This window comes from Somniosus microcephalus, chromosome 7 (genome assembly GCF_052327205.1).
Source record: "Somniosus microcephalus isolate GS21.2 chromosome 7, FLI_Smic_1.0, whole genome shotgun sequence".
In the NCBI taxonomy this organism is placed as follows: Eukaryota; Metazoa; Chordata; class Chondrichthyes; order Squaliformes; family Somniosidae; genus Somniosus; species Somniosus microcephalus.
The window spans coordinates 205,140,848-205,157,316 of NC_140993.1; the positions used below are offsets into that span (position 1 = coordinate 205,140,848).

At 44.7% G+C, this 16,469-nt stretch overlaps 1 protein-coding gene across 5 annotated transcripts in view; it reads right to left on the reverse strand.

Moving 5' to 3' along the window:
* Nucleotides 1-16,469, reverse strand: part of vps41 (VPS41 subunit of HOPS complex) — a 278,435-nt gene that overhangs the window by 245,805 nt on the left and 16,161 nt on the right. For 3 of the 5 annotated variants that reach the window (XM_085993371.1, XM_085993375.1, XM_085993372.1), the window contains exon 2: nucleotides 15,244-15,282. The exons of 1 other annotated variant lie outside the window; for it this stretch is intronic. In XM_085993371.1, coding sequence (XP_085849497.1) covers nucleotides 15,244-15,282 — 39 coding nt within the window. One more of the 5 variants, XM_085993376.1, reaches the window with a different exon arrangement.

Genomic DNA, 16,469 nt, shown 5'->3' on the forward strand with positions numbered 1-16,469 from the left:
ATCATGGCTGATCATCCAAATTCAGTACCCTGTCCCTGCTTGCTCCCCATATCCCTTGATCCCTTTAGACTTAAGGAATATATCTAACTCCTTCTTGAATATATTTAATGAATTGGCCTCATCTGCCTTGCATGGTAGAGAATTCCACAGGTTCACCACTCTCTGGGTGAAGAAATTCCTCCTCATCTCAGTCCTAAATGGCTTACACCTTATCCTTAAGACTGTGACCCCTGATTCTGGACCCCCCCGCCATCGGGAACATCCTTCCTGCGTCTAGTCCTGTTAGAATTCTATAGGTTTCAATGAGATCCCCTCTCATTCTTCTAAACTCTGGCGAATATAAGCCTAATCGACCCAATCTCTCCTCACAAGTCATTCCTGCCATCCCAGGTATCAGTCTGGTGAATCTTCGCTGCACTCTCTCCATGGCAAGAACATCCTTCCTCAGATAAGGTGACCAAAACTGCACACAATACTCAAGGTGTGGCCTCACCAAGACCCTATACAACTGCAGCAAGACATCCTTGCTCCTGTACTCGAATCCTCTCGCTAGGAAGGCCAACATACCATTTGCCTTCTTAACCGCCTGCTGTACTGCATGCTTACCTTCAGCAACTGGTGCACAAGGACACCCAGGTCTCGTTGCACTTCCCCTTTTCCCAATCTATTGCCGTTCAGATAATAATCTGTCTTCCTGTTTTTGCCGCTGAAGTGGATAACCTCGCATTTATCCACATTATACTGCATTTGCCATGCTTCTGCCCAATCACCCAACCTGTCCAAATCATACTGGAGTTTCTCTGCATCCTCCTCACAGCACACACGCCCACCCAGCTTTGTGTCGTCAGAACATTAAAATAGCAGTGAAAAAGTGTGTGTGGGGCCCTGCCACTTCTGAAATCCCAGATTCCAAAAAGATGCAGGAGACAATTTCTTATAATCCTAAATTTGCTTGACTCAACCAGGCAACAATCACATTGGCAGGTGATACGGTTGTTATCCCAGGGATACTGCAGTTGGCACTTAAAAAATTGCACCTAGGATTGAATTGCTTGCAGCATGGCTCTGGCCTTGCTTTTGAAGTTAGAAGGTTGTGGGTTCAAGTCTCACTCCAGAGATTTGAGCACATAATCTAGGCTGACACTCCAGGGGGCGGGTGGAGTGCTGCTCGGTCAGATGTGCCGTCCTTTGGATGAGACCTTTAACCTCTGCCCTCTGGTGGATATAAAAGATCCCATGGCATTATCTGAAGAGCAGCGGCGGATTTCTCCCAGTTTCCTGCCCAATATTTATCCCTCAATCAACACCTAAATTAGATTATCTGGTAATTTATTTCACTGCTGTTTGTGGGAGCTTACTGTGCACCAATTGCCTGCTGCGATTCTTACATAACAGTGACCACACTCCAAAAGTATTTAAATGGTTGTAAAGCACTTTGGGATGACCTTACGTTTGTGAAAGGTGCTATACAAATACAAGTTTTTCTTTCTTTAGACTGCTGGGTCTCCTGGAAAAAAATGCAGTTGAAGGCTCTTCGATCAGAGGCTAATTCATTCTGGAGGCTGCGCCTGCCTTTTAAATACCAAAAATTCCCAGTTAGATAGATTAGGCTAAATGACATAGAAAGTAAAGTAATTAAAATAAAGAGAAAGAATAGGGAGCAAAAAGGATGATCAAACAATTAAAAGTGAATATGATTTAATTTTATTTAATTGTATTTTAAGTGCATATTTTTGTTGTACAATGTTGCCCAAGAAATACATGATAAATGAATATCCTGCTTGAAATATCCCTGCACAAATAGTTTTTACTCCCCCCAGTGATTTCTAGATCATTTAGAGCAGGAGCGTCCAAGCTTTTTGTCCTCAGAGGCCAAACATGCTCCTAATTATTTGCATATACAGTATTACACAATCAACGGATCAGATCAAAGCTCTGCAGTCCTGCCACATCCAGTCATGAATGGTGGTGGACCATTAAACAGCTAAAGGGAGGAGGAGGCTCCATGATGACAGAGCCCAGCACGTGAGTGCAAAAGACAAGGCTGAAGTGTTTGCAACCATCTTCAGCCAGGAGTGCCGAGTGGATGATCCATCTTGGCCTCCTCCTGAGGTCCCCACCATCACAGAAGCCAGTCTTCAGCCATTTCGATTCACTCCACATGATATCAAGAAACGGCTGAGCGCACTGGATACAGCAAAGGCTATGGGTCACGACAACATCCCGGCTTTCGTGCTGAAGACTTCTGCTCCAGAACTAGCCGCACCTCTAGCCAAGCTGTTCCAGTACAGCTACAACACTGGCATCTATCCGACAATGTGGAAAACTGCCCAGGTATGTCCTGTCCACAAAAAGCAGGACATATCAAATCTGGCCAATTACTGCCCCATCAGTCTACTCTCAATCATCAGCAAAGTGATGGATGGTGTTATCAACAGTACTATCAAGCGGCACTTACTCACCAATAACCTGATCACTGATGCCCAGTTTGGGTTCTGCCAAGACCACTCAGCTCCCAACCTCATTACCAAACATGGACAAAGGAGCTGAATTCCAGAGGCGAGGTGAGTGTGACTGCCCTTGACATCAAGGCAGCATTTGACAAGTGTGGCATCAAGGAGCCCTAGTAAAACTGAAGTCAATGGGAATCGGGGGGGAAACTCTCCACTGGCTGGAGTCATACCTAGCACAAAGGAAGATGGTTGTGGTGGTTGGAGGTCAATCATCGCTGCAGGAGTTCCTCAGGGCAGTGTCCTAGGCCCAACTATCTTCAGCTGCTTCATCAATGACCTTCCCTCCAACATAAGGTCAGAAATGGGGATGTTCGCTGATGACTGCAGTGTTCAGTGCCATTCACAACTCCTCAGATAATGAAGCAGTCCATGCCCGCATACAACAAGACCTGGATGACATTCAGACTTGGGCTAAGTGGCTGGTGACATTCGCGCCACACAAGTTTCAGGCAATGACTATCTCCAACAAGCGAGAGTCTAACCACCGCCTCTTGACATTCAACGGCATTACCATTGCCGAATCCCCCACCATCAACATCCTGGGGAGGTCACCATTGACATGAAACTTAAATGGGCCAGCCACATAAATAAATACTGTGGCAAAAAGAGCAGGTCAGAGGCTAGGTGTTCTGTGGCGAGTGTCTCACCTCCCGACTCCCTAAAGCCTTTCCACCATCTACAAGGCACAAGTAAGGAGTGTGATGGAATACTCTCCACTTGCCTGGATGAGTGCAGCTCCAACAACACTCAAGAAGCTCGACACCATCCAGGACAAAGCTGCCCGCTTGACTGGCACCCCATCCACCACCTTAAACATTCACTCCCTCCACCACTGACGTACCGTGGCTGCAGTGTGTACCATCTACAAGGTGCACTGCAGCAACTTGCCAAGGCTTCTTCGGCAGCACCTCCCAAAACCACGAACTCTTCCACCTAGAAGGACAAGGGCAGCAGGTGCCTGGGAACCATCCGGACTTAGAAATATATCGCCGTTCCTTCATCGTTGCTGGGTCAAAATCCTGGAACTCCCTCCCTAACAACACTGTGGGAGTACCTTCACCACACAGACTGCAGTGGTTCAAGAAGGTGGATCACTACCACCTTCTCGAGGGCAATTAGGGATAGGCAATAAATGCTGGCCTTGCCAGCGACGCCCACATCCCATAAGCGAATTGAAAAAACCATAGGATTTACAGCAGAGAAACAGGCTGTTTGGCCCAACAGGTCCATGTCAGCGTTTATGCTCCACACGAGCCTCCTCCCAACCTTCTTCATCGAACCCCATCAATATATCCTTCTATTGCTATCTCCCTCATAGGTTATATAGGGATGGCAGTGCAGGTGGTGTACTGCAACTGCAGCATGTGGGAGTTTGTGGAGAGCATCGCAATCCCGGATGACTACGTCTGCAGTAAGTGTCTGTAACTCGAGGAACTCCAGCTCAGAGTTGTTGAGCTGGAGTTCGAGGTGCAGACATTGCGGGGCATCAGGGAGAGGGGAGGGGGTGGGGGGGGGGGGGGGGGAGAAAGAGTTATCTGGACACTTTGGTCCAAGGAGGCAGTCACACCACTTAGGTTAGGTAGTGGTCAGGAACAGGAGGGTCTGACTGCAACTCAGGCAGGTAAGGGGACCCCAGGTGCAGTGCTGGAGGAGCCTCGGCCTTTGCCCTTTTTCCAACAGGTATGAGGTTCTTCTGGCTGTGTGGATGAGGGCAAAGTCTGCGTGGATGAGGGCAAAGTCTGCAGGGTGGATAAGAAAACTGACCACGGCACCATGGTAAAGGAGGCCATTCAAGTGGGGAGAGTGAAAAGGAATGTTGTATGGTAGGGGACAATATATTCAGTGGGATAGATACTGTTCTCTGCAGCTGCGGTTGGGAGTTCCGAAGGTTGTGTTGCCTGCCTGGTGCCAGGGTTAAGGATAACTCATCGCGGCTGGAGAAGAATTTGGGGTGGGGAGGATCCAGTTGTCGTGGTCCACGTAGGAACCAAGAACATAGGTAGAACAAGAAATAAGGTTCTGCTGAAAGAGTTTGAGGAGCTAGGGTCCAAATTTAAATGCAGAGCTTCAAAAGGTAATAATATCTGGATTGTTACCTGAGCCACACGCAAATTGGCATCGGGACAAGCAGATTAGAGTGTTAAATGCGTGGTTCAGAGTGGTGCTGGAGGAAGAGGTTTAGATTCATGGGGCACTGGCACCAAAATTGGGGAAAGGGTGAGCTGTTCCGTTGGAACGGGCTCCACTTAAACTGGGGTGGGACCCGTGTCCTGGCGAATCCAGTAACTAGGGCTGTAGATAGGGATTGAAATTAAAAATATGGGGGTGGGGTGGGGGGAAATTTATAAATCTAAAGAGAAAAGTCAAGACAATGGAAAAGGGTATAGTGATTTGGGTAAAGATAAGCAGAATGTGAGAGGAAGGGACAGAGAGTTTAACGGTAATAGTGCACCAGCGAATAAGGTGAAAGCAGGGAATAATGGTAAAAAGTTAAAAGGCTCTTTATTGGAATGCATGAAGCATTCGTAACAAGACAGATACATTAGTGGTACAAAGGGAGATAAATGGCTTTGATCTAATAGCCATTAGACATGGTTGCAGGGTGACCAAGGTTGGGAACTAAATATTCCAGGGTACCTGGCGTTTCGAAAAGACAAGTAGAATGGAAAAGGAAGGGAGGTAGCCCTGATAATAAAGGATGACATAAGGACCGTAGCGAGAGGATCTTGGTTCAGAAGATCAGGAAGTAGAAACAGTATGGAGATAAGAAATAACAAGGGGCAGAAAACACTTAAGTATTAATCAACAAATAATAGGAGCTTGTAACAAAGATGGTAGAATAATCATGGGGGACTTTCATCTTCATATAGATTGGGCAAATCAAATTGACAAAGGTAGTCTGGAATACGAGTTCATGGAATGCATTTGAGACAGTTTCCTAGAATACATCATGGAACCAACCAGGGAACAGGCTATTTTAGATCTTGTATTGTGTAATGAGACAGGGTTAATTAGTAATCTCATAGTAAGAGATCCTCTGGGGAAGAGTGATCATAATAGGATAGAATTTTACACAGAGTTTGAAAGTGAAATACTTAAGTTCGAAACGAGAGTCTTACACTTAAATAAAGTTAATTACATAGGTATGAGGGGCGAGTTGACCAAGGTAGATTAGGATGTTAGATTAAAAAGTATGATGGTAGGTAAGCTGTGGCAAACATTTAAAGAAATATTCCAAAATTCTCAATGAGTATACATTCCATTGAAAAATAAAAACTTCACAGGAAAATTGATCCATCCATGGCTGACTAAAGAAGTCAAGGATAGTATTAGATTAAAAAAGAGTCTTATAATGTTGCAAAGAATAGTAGTAAGCCTGAGGATTGGGAGAGCTTTGGAAACCAGCATATCAAAAATAGTGGGGAACCAAGAAGCTAATAAGAGTGAGGAACTTAAAATAATTAATATCAATAGAGAAAAGGTACTGGAGAAACTAATGGGACTAAAACCCGACAAATCCCCTGGACCTGATGGCCTACATCCTAGGTTCAAAAAGAGGTGGCTACAGAGATAGTGGCTGCATTGGTTGTGAGCTTCCAAAATTCCCTAGATTCTACAACGGTCCCAGCGGATTGGAAGGTAGCAAATGTAACTCCCCTATTCAAGAAAGGAGAGAAAACAGGGAATTACTGGCCAATTAGCCTGACAAGTCATCTGAAAAACACTGGAATCCATTATTAAGGAAGTGGTAACAGGGCACTTAGAAAATCATAACATGATTAGGCAGAGTCAACATGGTTTTATGAAAGGGAAATCATGTTTAACAAATTTATTAGAGTCTTTTGATAATGTAACTAGCAGGGTAGATGATGGGGAACCAGTGGATGTAGTATATTTGGATTTCCAAAAGGCATTCGATAAGGTGCCACACAAAAGGTTGCTACGCCTGTTCAGCGCTCATGGGGTTAGGGGTAATATAATAGCATAGAGGATTGGTTAACTGACAGAAAACAGAGAGTATGAATAAACCAGTCATTTTCCGGTTGGCAGGCTGTGACTAGTGGGGTGCCGCAAGGATCAGTGCTTGGGCTTCAGCTATTTGCAATCTATATTAATGATTTAGATTAAGGGACTGAGTGCAATGTATCCAAGTTTGCTGACGATACAAAGCTAGGTGGGAAAGTAAGCTGTGAGGATGACACAAAGAGCCTGCAAAGGGATATATTCAGGTTAACTGAGTGGGCAATAATGTGGCAAATTGAGTATAATGTGGGGAAATGTGAGGTTATTCACATGGTAGGAAGAATAGAAAAACAGTATTTTTTTAAATGTTGGTGTTCAGAGATTTAGGTATCCTCGTACAGGAAGTACAGAAAATTAGCATACAGGTACAGCAAGCAATTAGGAAGGCAAATGGCAGTTTGGCCTTTACTGCAAGGGGGTTGGAGTACAAGTTAACAGAAGTTTTACTACAATTGTATTGGGCTTTGGCGAGACCACACCTGGAGTACTGTGCACAGTTTTGGTATCCTTATCTGAGGAAGGACATAGTTGCCTTAGAGGTAGTACAATGAAGGTTCATAGAAACATAGAAGATAGGAGTAAGCCATTCGGCCCCTCGAGCCTGCTCCGCCATTCAATGAGATCATGGCTGATCATCCAAATTCAGTACCCTGTCCCTGCCTTCTCCCCATATCCCTTGATCCCTTTAGCCTTAAGAAATATATCCAACTCCTTCTTGAATATATTTAATGAACTGGCCTCCACCACCCTCTATGGCAGAGAATTCCACAGGTTCACCACTCTCTGGCTGAAGAAATTCCTCCTCATCGCAGTCCTAAATGGCTTACCCCTTATCCTTAGACTATGACCCCTGGTTCTGGACTCCCCGGCCATCAGGAACATATTCCTGCATCTAGTCTGTCCAGGCCTGACAGAATTTTATAGGTTTCGATGAGATCCCCTCTCAATCTTCTAAACTCCAGTGAGTATAAGCCCAATCGACACAATCTCTCCTCATACGTCATTCCTGCCATCCCAGGTATCAGCCTGGTGAATCTTCGCTGCACTCCTTCCATGGCAAGAACGTCCTTCCTCAGATAAGGCGACCAAAACTGCACACAATACTCAAGGTGCAGTCTCACCAAGGCCCTGTACAACTGTAGCAAGACATCCTTGTTCCTGTACTCGAACCCTCTTGCTACGAAGGCCAACATACCATTTGCCTTCTTAACCGCCTGCTGCACCTGCATGCTTACCTTCAGCGGCTGGTGCACAAGAACACCCAGGTCTCTTTGCACTTCCCCTTCTCCCAATCTATTGCCATTCAAATAATAATCTGCCTTCCTGTTTTTGCCACCAAAGTGGATAACCTCACATTTATCCACATAATAGTGCATTTGCCATGTTTCTGCCCAATCACCCAACCTGTCCAAATCGTACTGGAGTTTCACGACATCCTCCTCACAGCATACCCTCCCACACAGCTTTGTGTCGTCTGCAAATTTGGAGATATTACATCCAATTCCCTCGTCCAGATCATTAATATATATTGTGAACAGCTTGATCCCTGGGATGAGAGGTTTGAGGAGAGATTGAATAGATTGGACCTATACTCTCTGGAGTTTAAAAGAATAAGAGGCGATCTCATTGAAACATACAAGATTCTGAGGGGGATTGACAGGATAGATGCGGAGAGGTTGTTTCCTCTGGCTAGAGAGTGTAGAACTAGTGGGAATAGTCTCAGGATAAGGGGTCGGCCATTTAATACTGAGATGAGGAGGAATTTCTTCACTGAGGGTTGTGAATCTTTGGAATTGTCTACCCCAAGGACTGTGATATACTTGAACATATTAGCATCAAGAGGGAGGAGGTACTAGCGGTTTTAGCAGGCTTAAAAGTGGATAAATCCCCAGGCCCGAACGAGATGTATCCCAGGCTACTATGTGAGGCAAAGGAGGAGATTGCAGGAGCTCTGACACAAATTTTCAGAACCTCTCTGGCCACAGGGGATGTGCCAGAGGACTGGAGAACAGCTAACGTAGTACCGTTATTCAAGAAGGGTAGTAGGGATAAACCAGGGAATTACAGGCCAGTGAGCCTAACATCAGTGGTAGGGAAATTATTGGAAAAAATTCTGAGGGACAGAATTGGTCTCCACTTGGAGAGGCAGGGATTAATTAGGGATAGCCAGCATGGCTTTGTCAAGGGAAGATCATGTCTGACCAATTTGACTGAATTTTGAGGGGGTGACTAGGTGTGTGGATGAGGGTAGTGCAGTGGATGTGGTTTACATGGATTTCAGTAAGGCTTTTGATAAAGTCCCGCATAGGAGACTGGTCAGGAAGGTAAGAGCCCATGGGATCCAGGGTGCCTTGGCCCATGGGATCCAGGGTGCCTTGGCACATTGGATCAAAAACTGGCTTAGTGGCAGAAGGTAGAGGGTGATGGTGGAAGGTTGTTTTTGTGACTGGAAGCCTGTGTCCAGTGGGGTACCGCAGGGATCGGTGCTGGGTCCCTTGCTGTTTGTGGTCCACATTAATGATTTGGATGTGAATGTAAAAGGTATGATCAGTAAGTTTGCAGAGGACACGAAAATTGGTGGGGTGGTAAATAGCGAGGCGGGAAGCCTCAGGCTACAGGACGATATAGGTAGATTGGTCAGATGGGCCGAACAGTGGCAAATGGAATTTAACCCTGAAAAGTGTGAGGTGATGCATTTTGGACGGACTAACAAGGCAAGGGAATACACAATGAATGGTAAGACCCTAGGAAAGACAGAGGATCAGAGGGACCTTGGTGTGCATGTACATAGATCCCTGAAGGCAGCAGAACAGGTGGATAAGGTGGTTAAAAAGGCATATGGGATACTTATATTCTATGCCTTGGCTAATGAAGGCAAGAGCAGGGAGGTTATGATGGAGCTGTACAAAACGCTGGTAAGGCCACAGCTGGAGTACTGTGTGCAGTTCTGGTTGCCACACTATAGGAAGGATGTGATTGCTTTGGAGAGGGTGCAGAGGAGATTTACCAGGATGTTACCTGGGCTGGAGCGCTTCAGCTATGAAGACTGGACAGGCTGGGGTTGTTTTCCTTGGAGCAGAGAAGGCTGAGGGGGGACCTGATTGAGGTATACAAAATTATGAGGGGCATAGATAGGGTGGATAGAAAGGAACTTTTCCCCCTTAGTAGAGGGGTCAAAAACAAGGGGGCATCGATTCAAGGTAAGGGGCAGGAGGTTTAGAGGAAAAACTTTTTCACCCAGAGGGTGGTTGGAATCTGGAACTCACTGCCTGAAAGGGTGATAGAGGCAGGAACCCTCACAACATTCAAGAAGCATTTGGATGAGCACTTGAAATGCCATAGCATACAAGGCTACGGACCAAATGCGGGAAAATGGGATTAGATTAGATAAGGCTTGATGGCCGGCGCGGACGCGATGGGCCTCCTTCCGTGCTGTATAACTCTATGACTCGATGGATGCGGAGTCATTGAGTATATTCAAGGCTGAGATAGACAGATTTTTGGACTTTAGGGGAAATCAAGGAAAATGGAGTATCAGGCGGGAATGTGGAGTTGAGGTCGAAGATCAGCCATGATCATATTGAATGGTGGAGCAGGTTCGAGGGGCCATATGGCCTACTCCTCTCCTAATTCTTATGTTATGTTCCCCTTAAATGCATCTATGCCAGTCATCTCAACTACTCCTGGAGGTTCGGCTGGATCTATTCCCCGTGAATAGTGTCTGGGTCACTCACAAGAACTAAGTCTAGAAAAAAGCTGCCTCTTGGGGACTCCTAGTGCACGAAGCTAGGAAGCAGTCAAACTCCACTGGCAAGTTCAGAGTTTTTCCCCCACTTTATATTGGGCTAGTCCAAGCCCCTTATCAATACTACCTTTTTTTCCCTCTTTCACCCTTCTAATATCATATATTAACAAGTCTGTAGCAGACCCTAAATATTGTCCTGGCCCTTTTCTTGCTGTAAACTTCAACAAAAATAAGAATACTTGCAGTCAGACAATTTCATGTGATAGACAAAAATGGAGAGATCTTTAGTTTTGCATCAGTCATTTCATATGAAATTGCAGTATTCTTCTCAGAGAACTCCTTAAATATCCAAGCATTCTCACATCTTGCACGGTGTATATGCCATGTTTGACATGTACTAATATGCATCTTTTGCAATACGTGTTGCACGCTTCCACATTATGCAACATTCAACACCAGAAGATTTGAATCATTCATCCATATATCATTGTGGAGATGCTCCGCTCACTTCTCTGTAGCTTTTGTCATAGTTGTTACAAATGACAGCTTTGTTGCATTACCACACATTTGAGATCAGTTTTGCTTACAACTGCAAAATTCCCACATCAAGTTTTTTGAAAACAATAGGCTTGAAAAAAACAAAAAAATTGTCGCAAATTTACAAACTTAAAAAATTATACCTCTAAGCAGGATGTCCAAATTGCAGCTGGCAATCCAAGCTTTGGCAATCGTACAATCCGAACAACAGAACCAACTAAACTCAGTCCTACTCGCACGTCATTTCTTGCTGGTTTCTCTCATTTCAATTTTGTGGATGTGGTGGCTTGAAAAGGGCTAGTTTCACAGAAACTCCTGGACAGTAAAAGATTCTGCTGTCTATATGTTTGTCCCTCCGCTGTGTTCTGCCCTAGGTCAGGTCCTAACTCCAGTCTCACACGAGATTCTTGAGTTTGAGTCGCTTAAAAGGAAAGAGTTGCGGAGGTGGTATCCCATTGCCTTCCTCGTGGTTTATATCGTCGGAGTACCTTCACGATGGAGTGGGGTCATCCACATCCAGCGGACGCAAGTACCCCCTCTGGATTTCAATCAGCGCTCTGGTTTCCGCTCACTGGGCTGTCTGGACTGGGGCTCCAACCCAAACCTTCATAGGCAGGAATTACTACTACTGTGCCATTCTGTTCACCTGCAAGTAGCCCGCTGGATGTCAACTCAGTATTTAGAGACCATATTCCAGTTTCCACTTGCCAGGAATGTCTGGAATGGGGCTCAAACCCTTCACCTTCTGACTCATCGAGGCATGAATGCTACTGCTAAGCCAATGGCCAGTCCCAAACACTAGCACCTCAATCACCCACCCACTCAAATCATCTATTCAGTTCTCCTTTAAATTTTCCTCCACTCTCTGCTTCCCTAGGTAGTCTGTTTCACACCTTCTGCATGTAAAGCAGTTAAATCTAAACTACACACTTCCGCTCTTCTAAGTTTCATCAGGTGCATTACGGTTTTAGTCTTTGCAGCAATCTCAAACATAGTTTCAGGGTTAAAATCATCGATTCCTTTCAGATATGGAGGAGGCTATTTTTAGCACTGTTGCCTCATTGGTAGATAAATAAAATAAATGTGACCATAACATTACAACAGTAATTGTTGGCTGTAAAACACTTTGGGATGCCCTGAGGTTGCGAAAGGTGCTATGGAAATGCAAGTCTTTTCTTTCTTTAACTATATGGGCCAAGGGAACAGAAGCTTGAAAGGACCTGCCTTAGATTTTTATGTGCATAACAGAAGACCAGGTGTGAGTTACTGAAAAACAGGAGGAGTCACATATCCCAGTGTTGTGGAGTTTCTGGGCTTTGTTGATACCATCATTTTACGACTAACTTATTTAATTCTTTGGGAAAGTTGGGAAGAAATAGAAATAAAATGTTTCCCCTGGCTGGAGAGTCTAGAACTAGGGGGCATAGTCTCAGGATGAGGGATATTTAAAACTGAGATGAGGAGAAATTTCCTCACTCAGAGGGTTGTGAATCTTCGGAATTCTCTACCCCAAAGAGCTGTTGATGCTGATTCGTTGAGTATATTCAAGGCTGAGACACACAGATTTTTGGACTCTAGGGGAATCAAGGGATATGGAGATTGGGCGGGAAAGTGGAGTTGAGGTCGAAGATCAGCCATGATCTTATTGAATGGCGGAGCGGGCTCGAGGGGCCGTATGGTCTACTCCTGCTCCTATTTCTTATGTTCTTAACAATCTTTCCTTTCCAAATTAGAGTTACACATACCAGCTAGAATGAGTTCTCTCCTGTGCAGCGGTGAAGCCTGCACAGCACCTGGAGAACTACCAACTGCCACGTAAAGAATTTGCTTCAACAAGCAATTATAAGCCATCATAAAACTGTGAACAACATTTTTAAAATACTCATCTCTTCACAGCCTCATCTAAAGATAAACGCTAGTCAATCCAGTCAGCACATCAACCATCTTAAGGGGGGATGGAAAAATCAAACAATTTAGTCCCATAAGTACCAATGCAACAACCCAAAGCTACAAGCCAGTATGTTCCTTTTGATGAAGCTGCTGATTCAAACAGTGGTCTCTGCTATTTCAAATTCAACTTGCACACAAACAGTGCAGCTGACTATCAGCAGTACCATGATTTATAACATCTGAAGCGATATAAATATTGTTACCTTCTACCGCATTATAAGAAAACCACGTTCTAAATTTCTCCAACAATGGTTTGGAATATTCAAGAATAGGAGTTTTGTCTTATTTTAAATATGCGTATGCTATGTAAATATATGTTGAAAAATGCATGGTGCATTCACTGCTGAGGGAGGTTAATACACTGGCTGCAATGGAGCATCATAAAACAGCCAGTCTCCCAATGATAATAGAATTCAACAAATAAATGCAGAGCAGTGTACACATGGAGTCACTAGAAAATCCAGGTAGTAAACTTGTGTATTTTAGTCACAAAAATCCAGTTGACATTTGAAACTAAATAATGTTAAAAAAACACAACGGCCCCAATATTAATCTGGAGGCGGCTTCCGAGCAGGGGGTGAAAATGTGGGGGCCCAACCCAGAAGTCAAGTCAGCAAGTCGGAATCTGCAATCTCAACTCAACTGAACCAATCCATTTTGACTTCCAGGTTTCGTGTCTCCAAGCTGCGCAGCGGGCATGATGCATACTCACGACACGATCTCAGTTGTATTTAAAGGGGCAGTACACATAGGAACAGGAGTAGGCCATTGAGCCCGCTGTCATTCAATGGGATCATGATTGATCTGCGACCTAACTCCATATACTCGCCTTTGGTCCATATCCCTTAATACCTTTGATTAACAAAAAACCATCAATCTCCAATTTAAAATTAACAATTGATCTAGCATCAATTGCCGTTTGCGGAAGAGTGCCAAACTTCTACCACCCTGTGTGTAGAAGTGTTTCCTAATTTCACTCCTGAAAGGTCTGGCTCTAATTTTTAGACTATGCCCCCTAGTCCTAGAATCCCCAAACAGCGGAAATAGTTTCTCTCTAACTACCCTATCTGTTCCCCTTAATATCTTGAAAACTTCGATCAGATCACCCTTTAACCTTCTAAATTCCAGGGAATACAACCCTAGTTTGTGTAATCTCTCCTCGTAATTTAACCCTTGAAGTCCAGGTATCATTCTGGTAAACCTATGCTGCATTCCCTCAAAGGCCAATATATCCTTCCTAAGGTGTGGTGCCCAGAACTACTGCTCAGTACTCCAGGTGTAGTCTAACCAGGGCTTTGTATAGCTGCAGCATAACTTCTACCCCCTTGTATTCTAGTCCTCTAGATATAAAGGCCAGCATTCCATTAGCCTTTTTGATTATTTTCTGTACCTGTTCATGGCATTTTGATGATCTACATACCTGGACCCCCAAGTCTCTTTGGACCGCCACTGTTTTTAGCTTTTCACCATTTAGAAAGTACCCTGTTCTATCCTTATTAGGTCCAAAGTGAATGACCTCGCATTAGCCTACATTGAAATCCATTTGCAACAGTTTTGCCCATTCCCTTAATAATCTTTATACAAAAATAGAAATTGGAGGTGTTCAGGATAGATGGCGGACACAGAGCAAGGCCCGCACCCAGATTTAATGACGTTTCATTACGTTTCATTACAGCAGCACGGTGGCATAGTGGTTAGCACTGTTGCCTCACAGCGCCAGGGACCCGGGTTCGAATCCGGCCTCGGGTGACTGTGCAAACTCCACACAGACATTCTCCCCGTGTTTGCGTGGGTTTCCACCGGGTGCTCCGGTTTCCTCCCACAGTCCAAAGATGTGCGGGTTAGGTTGATTGGCTATGATAAATTGACCCTTAGTGTTAGGGGGATTAAATGGGGATATGTGTTGGTGTGGGGATTGGGTGGGATATGTGTCGGTGCAGGCTCGATGGGCCGAAATGGCCTCTATCTGCACTGTGGGGTTTCTGTGATTCTGTGATTCACTTGAATTACTGCTGTGCACAGGCAGGAGCAGGAGGGACATACTTTTCCCCAGCAATGCTGCTCTCACCAAGATTGGGTGGAGGTTGCCGAGGTGGTGAGCAGCAGGAGCGTTGTACCCAGGTCTTGGATGCAATGTAGGGAGTGGTTTAATGAACTAACCAGATCAAGAAGTGAGTACATTTGCTGATTCCACTACATCCTGTGCGTTCAGCCCCACCCCTCCGGCCCCTTCACTCGGTCTTGTTAAGCGTTCTCCGTCACATCACTTCTCACACTCATTCAACTTTCAGCAGAACCCAGTCTTCACTTTCTATGCATTTCATCCCCATTTATCCATCCACCGTTGCCACTCACTCCTTATGTAATGTAGTGCGAGTACAGGGCTGGCGTGTCACGGTTGCCAGTGCAGCGCTGATGTCCGGGTGATAGCTGTGTTTGTACTAAAGTAACACACTTGTGCTATCATTAACTTGCCTCCGATTCATCTGTGGATTCTTCATAGTTTTGAGTCTCCTGCAACAGACAGACAGACTAGGATTAGCGTATTAGATATCAATTGAAATGGAATTGGACAATTACTTGAAAAGGAAAAAAGTTAATAGGATATTGGGAAAGAGCATTTTATATTCTAAGATTATATTAGAGTGCACTGCTCCATCGACGAGCTATCACCGACCCAAGCATGATGGGCCGATTAGCCTCCAGCTGTGCTGTAAATTCTAGTTGTTTTTCCAGTGCTGCACATTAGCTGCCACTTGAGGGTTTAATTGAGAAAATATTTTTTAATATTAAAGAACATCTTTTGGCCATCTGGAACTTATTTGATGATTGGAAGGTAAAGGTGGGCTGCCGTCTTCAATTGAGTGGCTTGCTAGGCGACAGCAGTGGCATTAAGTGTCAGCCACATTGTGTGGGACCAGAATCATAAGTAGACCAGACTGCACCGCATGTCCTCTGGTACCTCCCCCAAATGTTTGTTAGACATTTTGAACCTTGACAGCAAGACTCAGGGGCTATTTGACCATTAGGGCATCAATCAAGACCAAGCCCAATTCTACTCTTGCTTGCATATAGATACAGGTGCACTTCAACCAGGGCCATCAGAGTGTCATCAAAAAAATAACTTGGCTAACTTTTCACCCAAGTGGAGCAGCCCTACCTTCGGCCCAGGTGATTTCAGCTAACTCCGCACAGTCCATATCTGTGTGGCTCAGCTACTCATTGGGGAAGCTCACTGAGCCATCAGGATGGGAATAAAGGGTTATGCTGCTGAAAACTGCAAAGCATGTTGAAAAGTACAGTTAGAAAAGGAAGATACTGCGGATGCTGGAAATCTGAAATAAAAACAGAAAACGCTGGAAACACTCAGCAGGTCAGGTAGCATCTGTGGAGAGAGATGACCTTTTGTCAGATTCTGCTTTCTCCCCATAACCCTGCAAATTAGTTCTCTTCAAATACATGTCCAATTGGCTTTTGAAAGTTCCTATGGAATCTGATTCCACCACCCTTTCAGATAGTGCGTTCCAAATCATAACAACCCTCACAGAAATAATTTCTTCTCATTTCCCCTCTAGTTCTTTTGTCAATTATTTTAATTCTGTGACCTCCGGTTACCAACCCACTTGCCAGAGGAAACAGTTTCTCCCTACTTGCTCTATCAAAATCCCTCAATTTTAACTACCTCTATTCGGTCTCCCCTT